General features: G+C 43.1%; 1 protein-coding gene across 1 annotated transcript in view; it reads left to right on the top strand.

The window, feature by feature from the left end:
• LOC104339335 (neuronal acetylcholine receptor subunit alpha-7) overlaps positions 1 to 18,831 on the top strand; it is a 62,971-nt gene extending 44,140 nt beyond the window's left edge. Inside the window, exons 9-10 of the mRNA XM_075410912.1 lie at positions 12,601 to 12,710; positions 17,859 to 18,831. Of these exons, the coding sequence (XP_075267027.1) occupies positions 12,601 to 12,710; positions 17,859 to 18,380 (632 nt within the window). The 3' untranslated portion in view covers positions 18,381 to 18,831. The remainder of the gene's footprint in view (positions 1 to 12,600; positions 12,711 to 17,858) is intronic.
• The last annotated feature ends 282 nt before the right edge of the window (positions 18,832 to 19,113 follow it).

Raw genomic sequence — 19,113 nt, 5'->3', positions numbered from 1 at the left:
ACTGTCTGCACGTATGAAAAAAGCCTACATGAGGGTACAAAAGGGGTCTGGAAATATCAGATAAGCTGGCAATTGCAAGGACTGAGGGGACACAGAATCAAGACACAATGTGGAGGTCTGGGTAGGCAAAGCACAAAGCAAACACCACCAGTGCACAGGCGCGAGTGGGACAATGGAATAGTACTCAGCCCTGGTTCTGGATTCACTGAGTCTGCCCATAAAGTCCCTTCAACAGCACTTTGGATGTAGCTGTGTGCTTTCAAAGATCTCGGCGCTGCAGAAAACCAATCAGTCTTCTTCCATATGACCAGCCCCCCCCGCCCCCTACTGTTACGCATCTCTTCCCTGCCTGACTCCTTCTGCTCATCTTCTCTTCTTGCTACCACAAGAGCAACTTAAGATACTACAGTCAAAATTCTAATATATCACTGGAACATTTTTAATATGTGCTCAAAACTATGGGACACATTATCATCTTGTGAACAGAGGCCAGACAGGCATTGATACATCCTCTCTTTCCATAGGACCTTCCCTTTACCTTGACATAATTGGGCCTCAGTTTCTCAGCTGTGAACTGGCAAATACGTTATTCCAAGACCTCATAGCAGGGTAAAGAAAATAAACCTGTTCTGGTTACAAAATAAGGAAGTACGAATACCACAGAAAAACTCATAACCTTTTTAGTTATCATCTCCTGAGCTAAGGTCTATCTTTGCGCACAAATCATGATTAAGTACACATTCAAGACAGTCAAAATATTCCACAATATATCTAGGTGATGCTGGAAGGTGCATCTCACCATTGTATAATTAATGCCTCGCACAAGTTATATCATGAATAGGACAAAAGAGCATTTTTTCAGGCAACCTCATTCTCTCACTTCAAGGATTAAAACTTCAGACCTAACGCTGGGGAAGGAAGGTGACCACGCAACAGTAAACACAACAATGCCCATAGGCAAGCGTTTCTGAAAGCCTCCAAATAACTTGGACGTCTTGTGGAAAATCAGCAGGACTCTTGCTTCTGAGTCTCACAGGAGCTTCCAATAAACTAACGAAACCTCTCTCTGAACATATACCTAGGACTCCACAGAGGCAGATACGGTTTTAAGAGAAATTTTGTGGTTGTGTAGGGAGGAGACACAAGGCATCCTGGACCAGTCTTCACGTAGTTTTACTTCGTGTAATATATAACAAAAGCTGCTGGAATTAGTGAAAGGATGCACTTGCCTATGCCCAGTCCACTAGCTTTAACTAGACCAGTTTCTGCTGATACTGTCTCCTATCATCGAAGGTAAGATTTATACCAAGAAAAGCTATGAATAGTTATGTATTATTACAGATTTTGATGCTGTAATAACAGATTAATTTATATTTATCACAGGATAGCTATGCTAACATCACATATCAGGAAAGGGTGAAGGCCAGTGGTGCTGGGGAATCCTGTTGCATCAAGTCTCCCTTCTCCAGGTGAATATTGGCTCAAGCATTGTGACCTCTCACATCTTTCCATTCTTTTTGGATCACAAAGTCAAGGACATAATAACAGAGTATCTTCTCCTGAGTGTGCCTCGTTGACAACATGTATTGTTGCAAGCTTTTTCCTAATGCCCAAATAATTAGAGCGTATCAAATGTACTAGAAATGCACCTCCCAAAGTTGTCATTGTAGATCAAACACAGTCTGTTTCTTTCATCTGTTCACTAGACAAATTTTGTACTGTGAAACACTGTGAAAGAATAATCCTTGCACACAGATGCTTTGTAACACCCTGGAGACTGACTTCAGGTATCCAGATGAGGGATGCCTACAACAGTCCTCTGGCTACCATCATCTGATACTTCCCTGTTACAGCCCAAAAGCAAACTGAACCTAGACATACTTGGTGCACTCAGGCTGCATGCTGTAAAACTCAACCTTTCCCGTGCAATGCGAGCTCTTGTTTCACAGGATCATAAAACAGTTCAAGTTGGAAAGGATCTCGGGAAGTGGAAGACTGTGTCAAAAGCCTTTGTAAAGTTGACATAAATGACAACTACTACTCTCCCATTGTCTGCAAATGTTGTGGTTTTGTTATAGAAGGCAATCATGTTGGTCAGACATGATTTATCCTTGGTAAATGCAGGCTGGCTTTTGCCAGTCTCCACCTTCTCCCTCAGATGTACAGAAATGTTCCCCAAGGACTTGCTCCCCAATTTAACCAGGGATCAAAGCAAGAGAGACAGGGCTGTAGTTCTCTGGATTGTCCTTTTGGACTTTTTTGAAGATGGGTGCAACATCTGTGTTTCTTCAGTTGTCAGGGATCTTACCCCATCTCCGTGGCCTTGCAATGATACCCTTAGGACTCCTGGTGACATCTATCTGGTCCCATGGACTTGGGCAGATTCAGATCTCACAATAAGCTCCTGACCTCATCCTCGTCCACTGCTGGTTGTTTTCACTGTCCTTGAACCATGTCTCTAAGCACAGAGATATAGGAGACCTTGATGGTGAAAACTGAGGTAAAGTACACACTCTCTTGGCCTCGCCTCTGTCCACAGTCACTAAAACATCCTCCCCATTCAGCAGCAAGCCCATGTTTTCCTTGTTCAGATTTTTACTGTTTGTGTAGTGGTAGAAACTCTTCTTGTTGTCCTTCACTCCCTTGGCAGTCTCAGCTCCTGAGCTTTAACATTCCTAACACCAACCCTAATGCCAGACAATGCTTCCAAATTTCCCTTCTGCACCCTGTCCCTGCTTCCTGCATCCCCCACTCTTCTGCACTGGAGCTCCACCAGGAGTTCCCATCCTAGCCACACTTATCTCCTGATGTTTGCTTATGTCTCTGAGTAACAGGAGGGACCTTTCTTGCACTTGGATGCTCCTGTACTTTCAGGCCTTGCAGTTTTCTTGTGTTGCTTGATCTTTCAGAGCTTCCTCCAGGGGGATCCCAGCTACTAGTCCCCTGAAAAACATGAAGTCTCTTCACCTGAAGTCCAGGGTCTATACTCTGCTGTTCTCATTCCTCACTCCCTTCATGGACTTGAAGCCCACTATTTCGTAATAACTACAGCCTAGGCTGCCATTGATTATCATGTTCCAAACCAATTCTTCCTTGCCTGTGAAGAGCAAAGCCAGCTGTGCACCAACTCTAGCTGGCCTGTCCTGTACTTGTATCGAGAAGTTATCACTGACATCCTTCAGAAATCCTCTTGACTGCTTGCATTACACTGTGTTGTGTTTTCAGCAGACATCTAGGAGGTCCAAGTCCCCTGTGACAACTAGGATTTGTGAACCGAGGCTTCCCTGAGCTGCTTTAAGAAGGCCTATTCCACATATCCACTGTGTATCGGTGGTCTATAATGCACTCCCACCACAGCATTGCTCTGACTGGCCTCTTCACTGAATCTGACCCACAAGATCTCCAGCAGCTCTCATCCATCCTTGGTATGTCCTCAGCATTCTCTGTCTGTTCATAAAGTTGTCCACAGCACAGACTCTCTTACTCCACACGTGTAACTTCCCCACACATGCAACTTCCTGACACGTGTACTCCCATTTCTATGTAGCCTGCTGAGTGCTGTGTTAATAGACATCAAAAACAAGCCAACTTCTTTTCTGTAAAAAGCAAGTGACAAAGCTTGGCCTAGAAATCAGCAGCAGGCTGATCAACACCTTTGAACACCAGGAACCTGCTGCTCTGCTACACTGCAGGGGGATCAGTAGAGCTTTCTTTTCCACAGGGAGCCAGCCCCTTTCTGTGCCAAAAAGTGTTCCAGCTGGACAGGCTGGGTCACTACATTTACTCCCTGGTCTCAATCAGCTTCCTTGGTGCTTGCAATTACACCAGTAACTAGCTACTCCTTGCCCAGCAGTATCTCTGCTCCTGTCCTTCTCCAGGGCAGCCTCCCTTTTTTGGGCAACAAGATATTTCCAAAGCCCAATTTTAGCAGCATGTATATGTGCGAGGAAGGCACCTCAGTCTTTCAAAACTTAAATGCTGCCCTTCTGCAAATTCACCTGTGATGCTAAAGGAAGAAGTCTGGGAAACAGAGCAAAGATGCTTCTGCTTCTGTTTAAAACATTAACCACCCCTAGCAACAGAAACCAGCTTAGACATTTGGATCAAACTTATTGAAGTCCCATGACACAACAAGCACAACAGCTTGGCCAGAATCCAGCACAACTTAACAACATGAACAAGGCTTGTTTCACTACAGGGTTCTGAAGGTCCACCCTGGCACTTAAGATCTCTAGAGTGTAGCTCCTAAAAGACTTTCAGACCACGACTTATACAGCAGCACCTGTATCCTAAACTTACCCTTCCTAGTATAGCTAAATAGTGGCTCACGGGAATTGTGTCTGGCTGCGCTTGTGATTTGACTTACTTTTAATTTCCCTCTTTAAAAATACTTTAATCAAGAGTCTATGTGAAGTAGACAGCTGGAAATCCTTACTTGAGGAAAAAATATACAGAAATGCAGAGAACTCCATATGTGTTGCACATCTGAAATTACTGCTCTGAGTGCACTATTCACTGGGTAAAATCTTAAAGCCTGCATGATACAGCTCAGGTATAAGACAACAATAATTCTTTCTGCTTCTAAAAACTTATGCAAATAGTCACAGATTTGTCTTGCACTATAAATGCCAGTAATTTCATGAGGTATGAAATTTCATTAATTTCATGAGGAATCATGGGTGCCCCAGTTCAAGAACGATGAGAAACTACTAGAAAGAGTCCAGAGGAGGACTACGAAGATGATTAAGGGACTGATGCATCTCTCCTGTGAGGAAAGGCTGAGGGAGCTGGGCTTTTTTGTCCTGAAGAAGACAAGACTGAGACGGGAATCTTATAAATACTTATAAATATCTTAAGGGTGGGTGTCAAGAGGATGGGGCCAGACTCCCTTCAGTGGTGCCCAGCGACAGGACAAGGGGCAATGGGCACAAACTGAAGCACAGGAAGTTCCATCTGAACACAAGGAAGAACTTCTTTGCTTTGCGTGTGACGGAGCACTGGAACAGGCTGCCCAGAGGGATTGTGGAATCTCCTCTGGAGATATTAAAAGCCCACCTGCACAAGGTCCCGTGCAGCCTGCTGTAGGTGACCCTGCTTCGGCAGGGGGGTTGGACTAGATGATCCACAGAGGTCCCTTCCAGCCCCTGCTGTTCTGTCATTCTGTTATTCTGTGATTTCATGCACCTTTCTGCCCCTACCACATAAGACGGTTGTACCCATTCTAGTGCACTATGTAAGAAGGCATATCCATAACCAACCCACTGTGTTGATTTCCTGGTTCAGTGACCAAATCAAAATTAAACAAATACTGTTATTTCAATTAGAGCTTTTGTACAAGCTCAGGCCCTGCTCATTGAAACTAAAAGCTTAGGTAATTCATCTGAGACCTACATTTGAGGCATTTAGATGTAAACTGGAAGGGCTTTTTTATTTCTGTAAAGACAATGTGATTCATGTAAATAGCACTGGATAATCATATCCGGTTTTGGTCATGGTTTTCTGATCATCTCTGAAGAAAGGATGTGTTCCTTCCTTAGGCAATAGACTTACGCCTGAATTCCTTTTTTTAAAGAGCACTGTGCCTCCCTGTTTACAGTCTGACCTGTTTCATTAAGCTGTGTTTTCCATTTGAAATCAACCTTGTAACTAAGGCTAGGAAATCACGCATTAAGAAGCCACAAAGGAACAAGTTCCCCTAAGTCAAGACAGATTCCTAACTGTAACTCTTCCCTTTCACAACTATCCTTTGACTAGAGCCTCCTTAAGCTTACACAGTTGGTGGTCACATTTACCCACATCCAGCAGTACCTGGTAAAGCAGTGACCAACATCTCATTCATCTTACACTGCTGTAGGAATTTCAAAAATCAGTGTCTCAGTATAAGCTGGTAGTTTGGACTCATAGAGTTACAAAAATTCATCTCCTAATAATGTAATGTTTAGTTACTACCAAAACCAGTCAGTTTTTCTGAAAGACAGGTCAATCCACAGCCCATTTTAAAGTCAGACACGGCTAAAAGCCATTGCTCTAGAAAATTGAGAGGGATACAGTTGTGACCATAACCAGTACAGCTTCCTGACTCTTCTTTCTCGCTGCCTGCAGTACCACCTCCAGAGGGGCAAAACATTTGGGGCCCCATGGGACTGAAAAGTTTGTAGCTGTCCCCACTCTTCTCTCTCCTTGTGTGATTCCAGCCACTTCCAGCAACAGATGTTTTGTTTTCAAGAAAACACCGTTAAGCCCCTAGCCCTAGCAAGCAGCAGGTTCACCTCTTGTTCTACTCTGTACTCCCTCCTCCACCCACCGACACCCACCTTGCTCTCACCTCTGGTTTACTGTGCTGCAGTCGCGCTGCTGTGAGCATATGGTGACACCATGCAGAGGCAGACCCTGAAACGCTCACTTTGAAAACCCCACCCAGCTCTTTACACTCCTGTTGGTCCAAAGCCACTGCAGCCTTTGAGCTCAGGCCCCAGGCAGCACAGAAGCTGCAGTCACACAGGGAAAGAGCTAGCAGCGCCCACAGCAAGATGCTTTCAGCTTGAGACCAAGGCTGCGATAAGCTCTGAGTTGGCTGCTCTCCCCAGCTCCAGCCAGAGCTCTGAGGAAGTGTCACTTTCAAGGTACTTTGTCAAAGCAGATAAGGCATGCTTCTGCCCAAAAGCCAAATCTTGGAATAAAATGTTCAGACCTCCCATGTCAGTCAGATTATTTCTTTCTCCCATAAAATCTTTTTACACCTGGAAATTCAAGGCATTCCGTTGCACAGGATAAATGCTTAATCATTTCTGGTTTTTTTTCCATGCCCAAATAAATCCTAAGTGCTGCAAGTCACTATTTCCTTCCAGCTCTCTCCAAAACAGCACTATTGATTTTGGATAAAGAATCTGCATTTTTCTCTAAAAGGAGTTTTATAGCAGAGAGTGTAGAACACCTGAAAGCTGGTGTGTGCGGAGTGTTTGAAAGGGGAACATGGGGCTCACGAGTATGAGAAACTGTCATTTCCTATGATTAACATCCACGCTATGCTTGACACCTTGACTGGACATATAAAATAGTGCAGAATAAAAATTAAGTTCTCTTCACCTCCAGATAATAAAACTGAATTTCCCTCTGTCTTGTTTTTCTGAGCTCCTCTGCCTGCTTCTTTAAAAAACACAACATTTACTTGCTCCTTAGGGCTCTACTATCATGACTTCTTTTCAGTTGTCTCCCCTCCTTGCCATTCTTTATCATGCCTATGTTATTTCAGCAAGAATGAAGGTTTTATGCTGTGAATAAGCATGTTTACAGCAGATGCTTGGGGTGATTTCTTGCAGTTAGTCATACAGCAAATTCAGATTACTAAGATGAGGAAGCAATGTGGTGCTTTGCCATCTCCAGGAGATACAGATTGCTTTAAGTTATGAGCATAAGGCATTAGTGGATCTGACTAGAGAAAGAAAATGAGATTAATAGCCTGTTACATTTTCTGTCGTCTGCCTACATATTCTCAGCTGCTCCCACTTCACTTTACTCTGTCTCTTTTTGATTTTGTGTAGTGCTTTTCCCTCATTCCTTTCATGGTCCTGCGTGGTACCTTGCCAGTGTCAGGACCCTGCTCAGCCTCTTCTGTGAAACAGAAATTCTTATTTGCAGCAGCTCTCACGATTTCATACCCCATGATCAATGGTGCTTCTTCCAAAGTCATGAGTCTCGGATGCTTCTCCTTTATTAAAAAAAAGAGAACAGTTTTACTTTTCAGACACCCAGTTCTATTCTTCAAAAGCACGTGGGAGGAGAAGAGTTCGAAAATATTGTGAAAACACTGCCCCTGTGCCCTCCACAAGTACCATTACCGAAAGGTAAACACAGTGCCCAATCCTAAAGTCTCTCACTCTTTCAAGACATTTCATGTTTATGGAGGGATGAGCTGGACTGAGATGATGCTCTTCACTTTCTGCTGTCAGTGAGAGCTAATGGACGGCACAACGTGGCCCAGCTACAGCAAATCTCAACAGTGGTGGAAATTGTTTTCCTGCCTACATCCTCTTCTGGGTTTCTTTGCTGTCTGTGTACAACAGCAAATCATTCAGCAAGAGAATCTCTCCTCTACCTTTTGGTTTCCCCAGCCACTGAGAAACTCTGCCATCACACCCTGTAGACTGCATCTGCACCTGCCTGGCACCAGGCCTAGTCCCTTCCATAGAAGAAAAGAAGAGTGGTGGAAGTCCTTCTGCTGATGTCTGAGGTTTCCTGCATTCTCCACAGGCTTCAGTTCATTACCTTGGACCATTTCCGGAAGGAAAAGTCATGAATATCTCATTCTGTGTGTAATCTGGGATATTTCTCCCATTTTCTGAGACTTCACCAGAAGCACAAAGCATGAAGCACTGAATGACTGAAATGACCTTAGAGCAGCCCTAAACTATTCCATAATTTCACACACAAAACCTGAAGTTTCCTGCAAAGGAGGAATACAAACAGGAACACCAGTGGAAGGTATCCAACTTGATAACTGAGAATACCCAAGCACAACACTCTTCTCCTCCCTCCACTATTTGATAGAAACAGCAAGACTGTAACTGGTCACAATGAAGAAGCTCTATCTTTCATATGATAAACTATGTTAACAAATGTGGATAATATACTGCTTTCTCAGTCAGTGTTCAGCGATAAAATCAACAAGGTAAAGCATCCATCTGGAATCATCTTGCTCCTCTTAGCGTTTTCTGTTTTATTTATGCAGTTCGTAATCAGTGCTTAAAGTTACTCCTGTTCCACTCAAGAAGCAGATCTTCCAAAACATCTCTAAAATAAGCCGATGGTGCTTCTCTAACAATAGATAATGGCATAGAAGGCCCAAAAATGGTACTGGAAGCCCCTCAGGTTATGAATTGCAAGTCATTGTCATGCTTTTGGTATCAGTGATGCCAAAGGATGTCTGCAAGAACAAATAGGTATTGTCACTGCTTTTTTAAAAAGACTTTCTGACTTTCTGTGGTTGTATTAGATCTATATTTGCTATGACAACAGTACCTGAGCATCTTCTGACAGTGCTGAGACAAAGGCTGACAGCTCCCAGATGTTAAAACAGCTGTCCAAGTAATGTGTTACATCATGCCTGCTTTGGCAAAGAGATGGAAGAAAATAAATTGTACAAGGGCAAATACATCATACTACTTGAAAGAGATCAACAAATCACCCAGAGAAGCTTTTCCATTCACACACATGAGCTGAACAAGGCAGCATGCATGTCTGAAAACACATGAAGAGCATCTAGTGGAGACGAGTGCAGCTCTCAGCATCCTTGGGGAATGTCGCTGTGTAAGTCAGGGATATTGAGGGGCTCCAAACACAAGTCTTCTGGTCCCTTTTCCTGGCCTGTGACCGCTGTCCAGGGCAGAGACTGCAAATGAGCTAGTTTGCCTCCAGAAGGGGTTAGTCACTTCTCAGCTGTTCCTCAGAGCAGCTGACATACAGTAACCAGGCCTTTCAAATGCACCCTAGTCTGGGATTGCTGTTCCTGACACTGCCAATGGTGAAGTAATTTGTTAAATCCTCCAATATGACCCATCCTGGTAGCCAGGAACTCTGAAGTAGCAGAGACGCTTAGTGAGAGTTATTGAGCATTTCCTTTCTGTAGTTTAAATAAAAGGGGCTGAGATCCTTTGTAAAATCAGATTTGCGTTTACCCCTGCCAACAGACACATGTGAGGGTAGGACTTTGTGTGAATGGCAGCTTCAAAACCCTAACTGTGCAAGTGCTGTATCCTTCAGGATGAACGCTAAAGTACTAGTGGAAAAAGTCTGGTGGCTGGACTGTGGCTGCCGTTTTGTCAATCAAAGCTCAGCTATTACTCCACCACTTGTCTCCTGTGCCACATTTCACAGGAGAGCATCCTGTTTCCATGCTCAGCAACATCAGTGGAGGACCAGAAATAGAGTTCGCTAATTCAGAGCTGTGTGGGGATAGGGTAGAGTGAATGAAGACTGCAGTTCCTTGGCCCCAAGGAAAGTGTTATCTATGCATATTGTAGCTTGATCCTTTCAGCAGCTCCTCTTCTTGCAGGATTGCTGGAGAAGGTCGAGTCACAGTTGTATCAGAGGAGGTGCTAGAGCTGAAAAGGGGCAGGAGCCCTTGTGGCTTTCATCAAGTGACAGTTTGATCTGTCTGGTGCAATGGCTAAAGACGGTCAGGAACGGAGATGCCAAACCAGCAGACTGGAAGAGTATTAAGCCATGCTTTTAGGATGTGCACGAGAGACTGTACAGGATTCTTCCCCACCAGTTCTCCTGGCTGCAGCGGGATGACCATGCTTTTCTACTGCCAGGAAAGAGAGGATGTAGGATTAAACTCTGGAAGAAAGGATCAAGAAATGCTGAGTGGGTATGCATACTGCTTCAGAGCCAGCACCATTTTGCCTTATGGACATACCCGCTTAGTTCTGGGGCCTTTCCTTCCCTGACAGTTGAACCGGCACTGAACCCAGGCCCAGCTAGGCCTTGGCCATCTCTGCCTGTGGCTCTGCCCCAATGCTGGGTCTGGATTGCAAGTAGAGTCATGTTTTCAATCAAAGAGACCCCTGGGCAAAAGATCTAGCAGTTCCTTTGTGAACAATGACTGCTAGCTCTACCTTGTATTGCCACAGGAAACGAGGCAACAGCTTTCATCACATCTCCAACTAGAGATGTGAAAGGTTAACATGACAGGTGTGCCAGCCATTGGTACTTCCTTCCTCCCCTTTCACTGCTGGTTCTTCAGGGCTGGCAAAACCAGCCCTAGAGTAGGAGAGCGCCAGAACTTTGGGGCTTTCTCCCCCTGAAATTAATACAGCACTTGCACTCACCTGGGCTGCATAAGTCCACCTGCCAGTTCTCATTTCACACACATCTTGTGACATTTGATTGCCCGACACTTCACATGGCTGAAGTACCATGTCCTATTTCCTCCATCCTTACTTTCCAACTGAAAACGTCATTGTACCTTGAACAGAAGGGCCCCCTGCAAAATGCAGCTGATGCACACCCAGTCTTTGCCTATCACAAGGCAAAACCAGAAAACATCTTTCTTCTTGGGTCCACAGCCCCTCTACAGTTCCCAGTCTGTTCTGGAGAGAACTGTTTTCCCTGTTTACTGGCAGGTCTTCATAGCAGTTTCCTGACCTCTGATCCTGGGTTTATACCACAGAAAGCTGAGAGTGTGAATTTCTCTGCTAGTCACTGGCTGGCATCTTGAGTCAGATAATACCAAGATGATTCCATATTCAACCAGGTGACAGATTTTCCAAGGATTTATGAATAATCCTAGCCAAAGCCATTCTCAATGGACCACTTCAGGCCTTTGAAGTTTGGTGGCATCAAAATTATTAGAATTTGCAGAAAGAATTTAGTGACTTATGGTGGTAATTAAACAAGTAATAGCAAAACTGCTGTTTCTATTTCATGGGGCATACTGGAATCAGGTTCTCCAGCTTTCCTAAAACCTGAGTTCATGGTTTGCTCTGCTTCTGCGTGGATGTTGGCTCTGTTCTTTCATGAGTAAGTGCAACAGAGACCTTTCAATTCACCTAACCCACGGGACTATTCTTCTAATCCAGCTGTGTAATTCATTTTGCCACAGAAAGCTATGCCTGCCTCTTGAAGCAACGGCAGTGCTGGTTTCAGGAAGGCCTTAAAACCTCATTATTATGAACAAGGTTTTTGCTGCTGAGACAGTGGAAAGTGGTGTTAAGAAATGGAGCCAGAAAAAACTTGCCTTGGAGCCTGTATTGTATTTTTTACTTTTCCTGCAAGCTGCAGGAGGGCGGGCTGGGGCTGGGAGGAGGCTGCAGTCTAGGGCAGTGTCACATGCTCTCTCACATCATACCACCCTATCAGCCAATGGTAATGCTCCCTGGTATTTTGCCACAGAAGCCTTCAAATGTCATTAGCCCTGTGGGTAATTCCCTTTTACACTCCAGTGCATCAGCCTCACTCCTGGCATGACAAAGATGTACTGCCACTTAGGAGACATGGTTTCAAGTTTCATTTCTGACTTTCAAGATCTTGATTTCTTTCCTTGCACAGCAGCCTCAAATTTATCACTCAGCGAGAGTGTAGCGTCCTTTTGTAGGAACAGAAAGAAGTGGTCTTGAGAGCCAAGAATTGTGCTGAAAACCATGCATAACTCATTGTGAGCAGTCATTGGGTGAGGGAAGGGATCCAGTGACACCGTGAGGATGGCATTTCCCTCCAGCACCTCTGCTGGTACCATGGGGTGACCCAAGGCTGGGAATGCTGGTGTTCAGTGGGTCTGGTCAGCTCAGGTCCTCACTGTCCTGGCAGCAGGCAGGTAGCAGGTCCTTAGCGGAGGGCCCTACCTCCCTCTCTGGGAACAAACACCAAGCAGTTTACACCTTCCACTGGTTCTAGCCCTTTCTTCACTGGAGAGGAGGCAGCTGAACAGATACACTGAAAACCTCAAAGGACTCAAATGGTCCAGCATGGAAGACCAGAGAAGAGGATGTTTGGATGTGACACAGTGCTTTTCAAATGTAGATCTCAGGGCATGGCCAAGGAATATTATGTGCCTTTTGTTTGTTTCTTCACCTCCTAATCAAGTCCTCCTTTTAATTGCAGCTCAGTATTTTGCCAGCATCATGGTCATCGTTGGTCTGTCTGTGGTGGTAACAGTGCTGGTTTTGCAGTTTCACCATCATGACCCGCAAGCAGGAAAGATGCCCAAATGGGTAAGCAGCTTTGGTGGTAAATATTCAACAGCCTACTGAAAGAAAAAAAATAAGCTAAAACCTGTAGGAAAACAGTTATAGATGAGGGGCAGAAGTTGTTCTCCACTAATCTGAAGAGTCACTGAAAGACAATATGTTTGACACTTATGCTTGCTATTGGAGGGAAAGAAGAAACATACTAAATTTGGTTTTCCGTTAAAGCAGTATCTGTTTTTTTGGTTTTCTATTTAAACTTACAATGAGGTGGTTGAGTCATGGCAGAGTAATTTTGGTCAGCACCCGCTCTGTACGTGCTAACCCCGTGGGCAGCACCTTTGATTTCTTATGCAGCAGACACCAGTACTGATAAAATGTGACATTTCAAAGCACTACACAAACACTTACTGGTCCCTATGGGGCAGTTTGTCAGTTTTGTTCACTTACAGAGGCTCTCACTGCAGTTCGTGGCAGAGCTGTAGTCTCCCAAAACAAAGACAGGAGATGAAGCCAGTTTACTTCTGTCTTGCAACTGTTCCAGATATGATCTAGTTGCTTGAGTTGCTGGAAGGTCAGGAACCCCAATACTTCAATGTAGTGAAGGTGTTGAGTACTGAACCCAAGCTTCTTTGGACCTCAATGCTACTGCACCAGCAGTAGAAATAGAAAGGCAACGCTGTTGGGCTCAGTCTGACTGTACTGAGGAGACCCCTGGACTTCCCTGGCTTGGAAATCTGCCTTCTGCTGCAGCCACATCCACTTGCCTGTGTGGAAAAATAATTTTGTCTGCTGCCATCTGATCAATTTTCGGTGTATTAGCACGCAGACCCTCTTTTCTCTACAGGAGCAGACTCTGCTAACCCAGTGAGGTCTGGTGTGAACACCAGCTGGCTTTCATGAGGAATGTGTTTCCTTTAGATTTTCAAGTTCAAAGAAAATGACACTTTTTTCTCTCTCTTTTTCCGAAGAATAGATTTTATAATAAGCAAAATATGCTTTGTATTTACAAAGGAAAAAAAAAAAAAGGAATGAAAGCAGAAGCAGATACAAATAGTCACAGTCAACTACCTACCCACCCTGGTTTCATGGAAGTCTGCTTCTACAGCATCCTCTGGTATCTTATTCATCACATTTTTCATGTTAGACAACTATCCTGACATGATGTTGAAAGTCACATGATTACCAATGTCAGCCTGAGTACAGAACTGCTTTCTAATTTAGCCTCTCCAAAAATAAACTCCAGCCTCAATGCGAGTGGAAAAAAATCCAGTAGCAATTAAGCACAGTAAAAATTATTTATTAAAGTGCTGTATCATTTAAAATCATCCTACTTTCAAGACAGCAGAGCATGTGAATTCTGGATGAACCCACACTTAAGCAAGACCCGAGGGCACAAATCTGGGTAAACTTGCTTCAGATGTCTATATGGACAGGTTAGGCAGCAGCAATACCCCCATGGACAATTTCACTGTTTCATATGTTTTTTTGAGGAGCCTAGACACAATGGCTCATGTTAAACCTGCTCACAGACCCTGCAAGTCAGCCCTTGCTCTCTCATAGTCTCTTACTCTCTTGGCTGGAAATACAGTGTGCAACAAATTCTCACTGTTGAGGAACCTTGTTTGATGGCCTGACAGCTGAACTGGCATACATTCAAAAAATGCCATCAGGAAGCAAAGACTGTGGAAAGCACTACTGGGAAACGCAGATGATAGACTGTGAAAGCTGTAGACCAGGCAAGCTGACAGAGCTGAGAGATCTCAAGAGACACAGGGTGAACACCAAGCGTGTAGGGAAGAGGCTGACCCCTCAAAAGTGGTCATTAGTTCTCTGCAAAGCATACCAAGGCTCAGTCATTAGGATTCATAGCAAAGTCTCCATTGTTTTTTTATCCTGTCCACCTGTGCCAGGTGTTTCTTGTTTATGTCAGGTAAAAACCAGGAATCTAAGATAGCCATCTGCAGAAAGAAGGAAATTGCTTGCTTAAAATTTTTTCTCTGCAGTTCCAGTCCCAACAGATACCCCTACCATCTACTTAGTCCCCACACCCTCCTCACTGTAGCAGAGCCAGACGCCAGATTATTGCAAAACTGTAATCCTGATTATTTGGGTATTGTTATAGGATTGTTCTCACCTCCTGATTAAATGGAATTAGCTGCTGGACTAAGTTGCAGGGGAAGGCATTGGGCTTGTGTGGGAGCAGCTCCAGATCTAGAAGATTTAACTAACCACATTGCCCAGACACCTGCTTTCTAAACTATTTACAGTTGAGCAGTTTCCTTTACCTGCCTGTTTCTCAAAGGCTCTGTGCTTGCCCTTTGAATTAGAAGAGGGAGATGTGTGTGTTAGTATTTAGCATCTCTGTAAGTGCTTGCTTATTCCCTTACCCCACTTCTGAGAATTGCACCTCCTTTTCTACTAATCTTTGATGACTTACTAAAGCCAATGTTTTTCAACAGAGGATTTTGAATTCAAGGTGTTCAGTCGGGGCATTTGTTGGCTTCACAGTTGAGAAGTGAGAGCTGCTGGCTACCTGACACTTCTGATAATGTCTGCTGAGCTAGCATGGAAAAGAGCACTAGAGAAGGTCCAGCTAAGGAGCAGTTTAGGAGTGAATAACATCAGGCATGGGTTACAGCTCCGTTGACCTGCCTGGTGACAACTAAGACTGTTGCATAGGCAAGAGATATGGAGAAACCAAGCATGGAGAGAAGAAAAGGTTTTGTGGGAAAAGGCAAGAACACTCGGGCTCTTTGCTGTGTCTGAATCAGGTTCATTAGGTTTCAGGCTTTTCTGTCTACATGCTTTAAACCTGGACATGCACAGATTTGCTCAGGAGAGCAAATGCTTTCTTATCAGGAGATTAGAGAGCATCTCCCTTATCAGGAGAGCTTGAATTGGAGTCTCTCCCCTCTGGACTAGGCCAGGCAGATAGCTACTATGGGAGCTAGCAGCACAGCTGCGTTATGATTAGGAGATGACCTTGGTGGAGAGGGTCATATCAGGGTTATGCTGTTGAAGTCTGAGGGTAGCTGTACGTGTGTCCTTCCTTCGCAGAAACGCAGATGTGATAATGCAGGTGAGAACATAGATTCATACCATCATGCTCAGTAGTTTTCTAACAACCTCTATACTGCAGCTGTCTCCTGGTAATTGGTATGACAACAACAGATTGATGCCTGAGTGTCTGTGTTTTCAAAGAAATAGGCCATTTGGAAGTTCAAGCAAGTTAAAAGCTGTGTTGCTGTCTTCTGTGTATTTATTTTTCTCTGGGAAATGAGTTTGACTGTATTTATAAATGTAATTTCCCTAAGGAATAAACACTATGTCTTGAAAGAAAAAGTAGCATTCCTGTAGAATAGAGCTTTTTCACCTCATGTCTCCCTCCAGAGCTAAGGCAGACATATTAACATTTTCTAATAAGAAAGTTCGTCTGGCTTAGTATTTTGGAGTTTCACACTACTGGAGAATTAATTTGTCTCTCCCCTTTGCCACAGACACTGTTGAAATGTTACTAGCAATTAAGACCTTCATTTTGTTTCATGATGTTCCATTTTGTATCCATAAGCAGTCAGAGGACATTATAACTAAGTTCAATTGAATCCGGGATTGAATTTTTTAGGCTGCTACATTGTAGTTTTCTATGGTGGCCATGCAGGAAAGAATGAAATATTTAAAGACCCCAATGAAAGCAAAATAATATGAATCCCAGGAAAATACTCTTTCGGAGTGAAGAATAAAAGATTCAGTAGTGGGAGAGGAGCAGAAAGGCTTACAGAAACTGGCATAGGGCTCTGATCCAGAAAAGCTTTCACAACAGAATTTAAAAATTGTGTAATCAGCTTCCACTGGTCATTGGTTTGGGCTGTTGCTATTATTATTCCCACCTGTGATAATTAATGCCTCCTCCTTTCTGAAATTTTGTTGTCATTTCAGCAACAACTCAAAGTGCTAGTTGTAATTTCCCCAACCCTGCATCTGTACTGTACAAACACAGGAGACAACCTCTCCTGCTTGGGTGGAGTGGAACAAGTTTACACAGGGAATCCCGGGCCAAAGCTCAGAAGGTCACATCTGTTCTCTCCTGGACATCAGATTGTTTGATTTGCAACCAGAATTAAATCAGAATTAAACCAGTCATTAAAAAGGTCACCTATATGCCCAGAGGGACTCTCACAAACACATCGCAAATATCCATTTTTGTATACATAATACCTGCAGGACTTTATAATTACAAGATTTTGCTGATTTAGTTTGCTGCCCTTCACACAAGATGTTACAGATTTGGTAGAATTTGACTGCCTTTCACAGCAAACGATGTTAATAATAGGAATCATAACAGGCTTAGACTGCAGACAAAACATCTGAAGATCAAATCACTGGGAAAAAGTGCTGGATGCACTTTCTGCAGTTGGCTCATTTGATGACCTTGATAAGAAACACATGGTGCACAATGTGGCACGTGCAGGTTAGAGCTCTCTCATGTGCCAGAGCAATTGTACACCAGACCACAGGGAAATGCCAGCAGTTAATAGTAGCATTCAGATTTTGAACTGCCCAATTGAATTGATTTACCATTATTCTTTTGAAAAAAGTTGTGCTGTATTATGTGGCTGAACTCTTCAAAGGAGTATTACAATGGCTTTCAAACAAAAAATACCTCCAACAATCAAGGGTGTTTATTTAGACTTCAACAATAGAGATAGGTGTGCAGAATGTGCTAAAAACAGCTGTTAGTCTGTTGTATAGAGGGGTTTCCAGCAGAATCTAAATACTAGCTCTTCAAAAATTTAAGTGTATTTTTTTCCATACTGTCTGAAAAATGGTTGAAAATCATGCAGCCAATTTTTTGCCCTCTGCTTAATTAGAGAGATCCGGGATTTTTTGCTAAAGATAGGACTTCCAGAATTGTTTTATAAATGAAGATTTTATGTTTCTTTAGCTTTATAAGCTAAGTGAGCATTGAACACCTCTATGTTGAAGGCACATCTGTAAAAGAGTCACGCTTGGGAGGAAGCCAGACCCCAAAAAACTCCATTTGAAAGTAGATAGCTGGAGAACACAGAAAGACATTAGTCTTTCTAACAGACCATACAGAATAACCACAGTAGTTAAAAACCTTTTAAATGTACAATAGTTCCCTTTATTTCTGTTATGATCACTCTCTTTCAGGTGCGTGTCATCCTGCTGAATTGGTGTGCTTGGTTTTTACAAATGAAAAAACCTGGGGAAAATATAAAGCCCCTCTCTTGCAAATATAGCTATCCCAAGCACCATCTGAGCGTAAACAGCATGGAGATGAATGTCCTGCCTGGGCACCAGTCCAACAATGGCAACACAATCTATAGCTACCACACAACGGAAACTCCGTGCTGCCCTCAGAAGAATGATCTGGGTAGCAAGAGCGGGAAGATTATTTGCCCCTTACCAGAAGATATTGAGCTTGTTCAAAAGAAAGCTTTAATGGATACTATTCCGGTGATTGTGAAGATCCTGGAGGAAGTTCAGTTCATAGCACTGCGCTTCAGGAAACAAGATGAGGGTGAAGAGATCTGCAGTGAGTGGAAGTTTGCAGCTGCTGTCATAGACAGATTATGCCTGGTTGCATTTACCCTTTTTGCCATCATTTGCACATTTACAATACTAATGTCTGCTCCAAATTTCATAGAAGCTGTTTCAAAGGATTTTACATAAGGACTTCAAAGATGAGCATGATAATTTAAAATTGAATATTGCCAGTAATTTTGCTAGATAATTTAACTCAAATAGAGAAGTGTACTTATATGTGCTAACATACACAGCAGGGGATGAAAATAATTGTTCGTGATGTTAGTGATTGTAGTTACTGAACAGTAAACATATTCAACTCTGTTATTTATTTCATAGACTAGTTTCACGTGTAATTATGTCATGATCTCTGACAAGTGATAGACAAGAACACAAATCTACAATTCATTTATTACAAGTTAACACTAGTATCAATACTTTACTATGAGTTTGTGAACTTTTAGATATTGTTAATAACTGAAATAATCATTGATGACTATAAGACTTACAGCATCTTGTTGCTTTCAGTATACTAGTGTTTCATCATTTTTGTTTAGTGTGCCTGTGATATTCACTTCTCGGATTTGACAGACATATCTCCACAGTCTTATGATGCTGTATATTGTATATGCAAAAATAAACTATCATTACATTAGCTCTTACTAGTGCAATGACTGGAATGTTTTCTCAGTAGATATGTCTCAGTAGATACATTTTCCCAGAATATTTCTTCTTTGTTTTTTTTTTTTTTTAACTTTTGCTGTCATCTTGAAACTCTACTTAATTTGAAATATCTCTGATGTCTTTGGGCCACGGTTGTCAACCTAATACTGACTATTACTAACTTTGTATAATTAGGGCAAATATCTTGACTCTGCAT

This window comes from Opisthocomus hoazin, chromosome Z, assembly GCF_030867145.1.
Source record: "Opisthocomus hoazin isolate bOpiHoa1 chromosome Z, bOpiHoa1.hap1, whole genome shotgun sequence".
Lineage (NCBI taxonomy): Eukaryota > Metazoa > Chordata > Aves > Opisthocomiformes > Opisthocomidae > Opisthocomus > Opisthocomus hoazin.
Note: the sequence above shows the minus strand (reverse complement) of the source record. Positions and strands in the feature narration are given on the sequence as shown.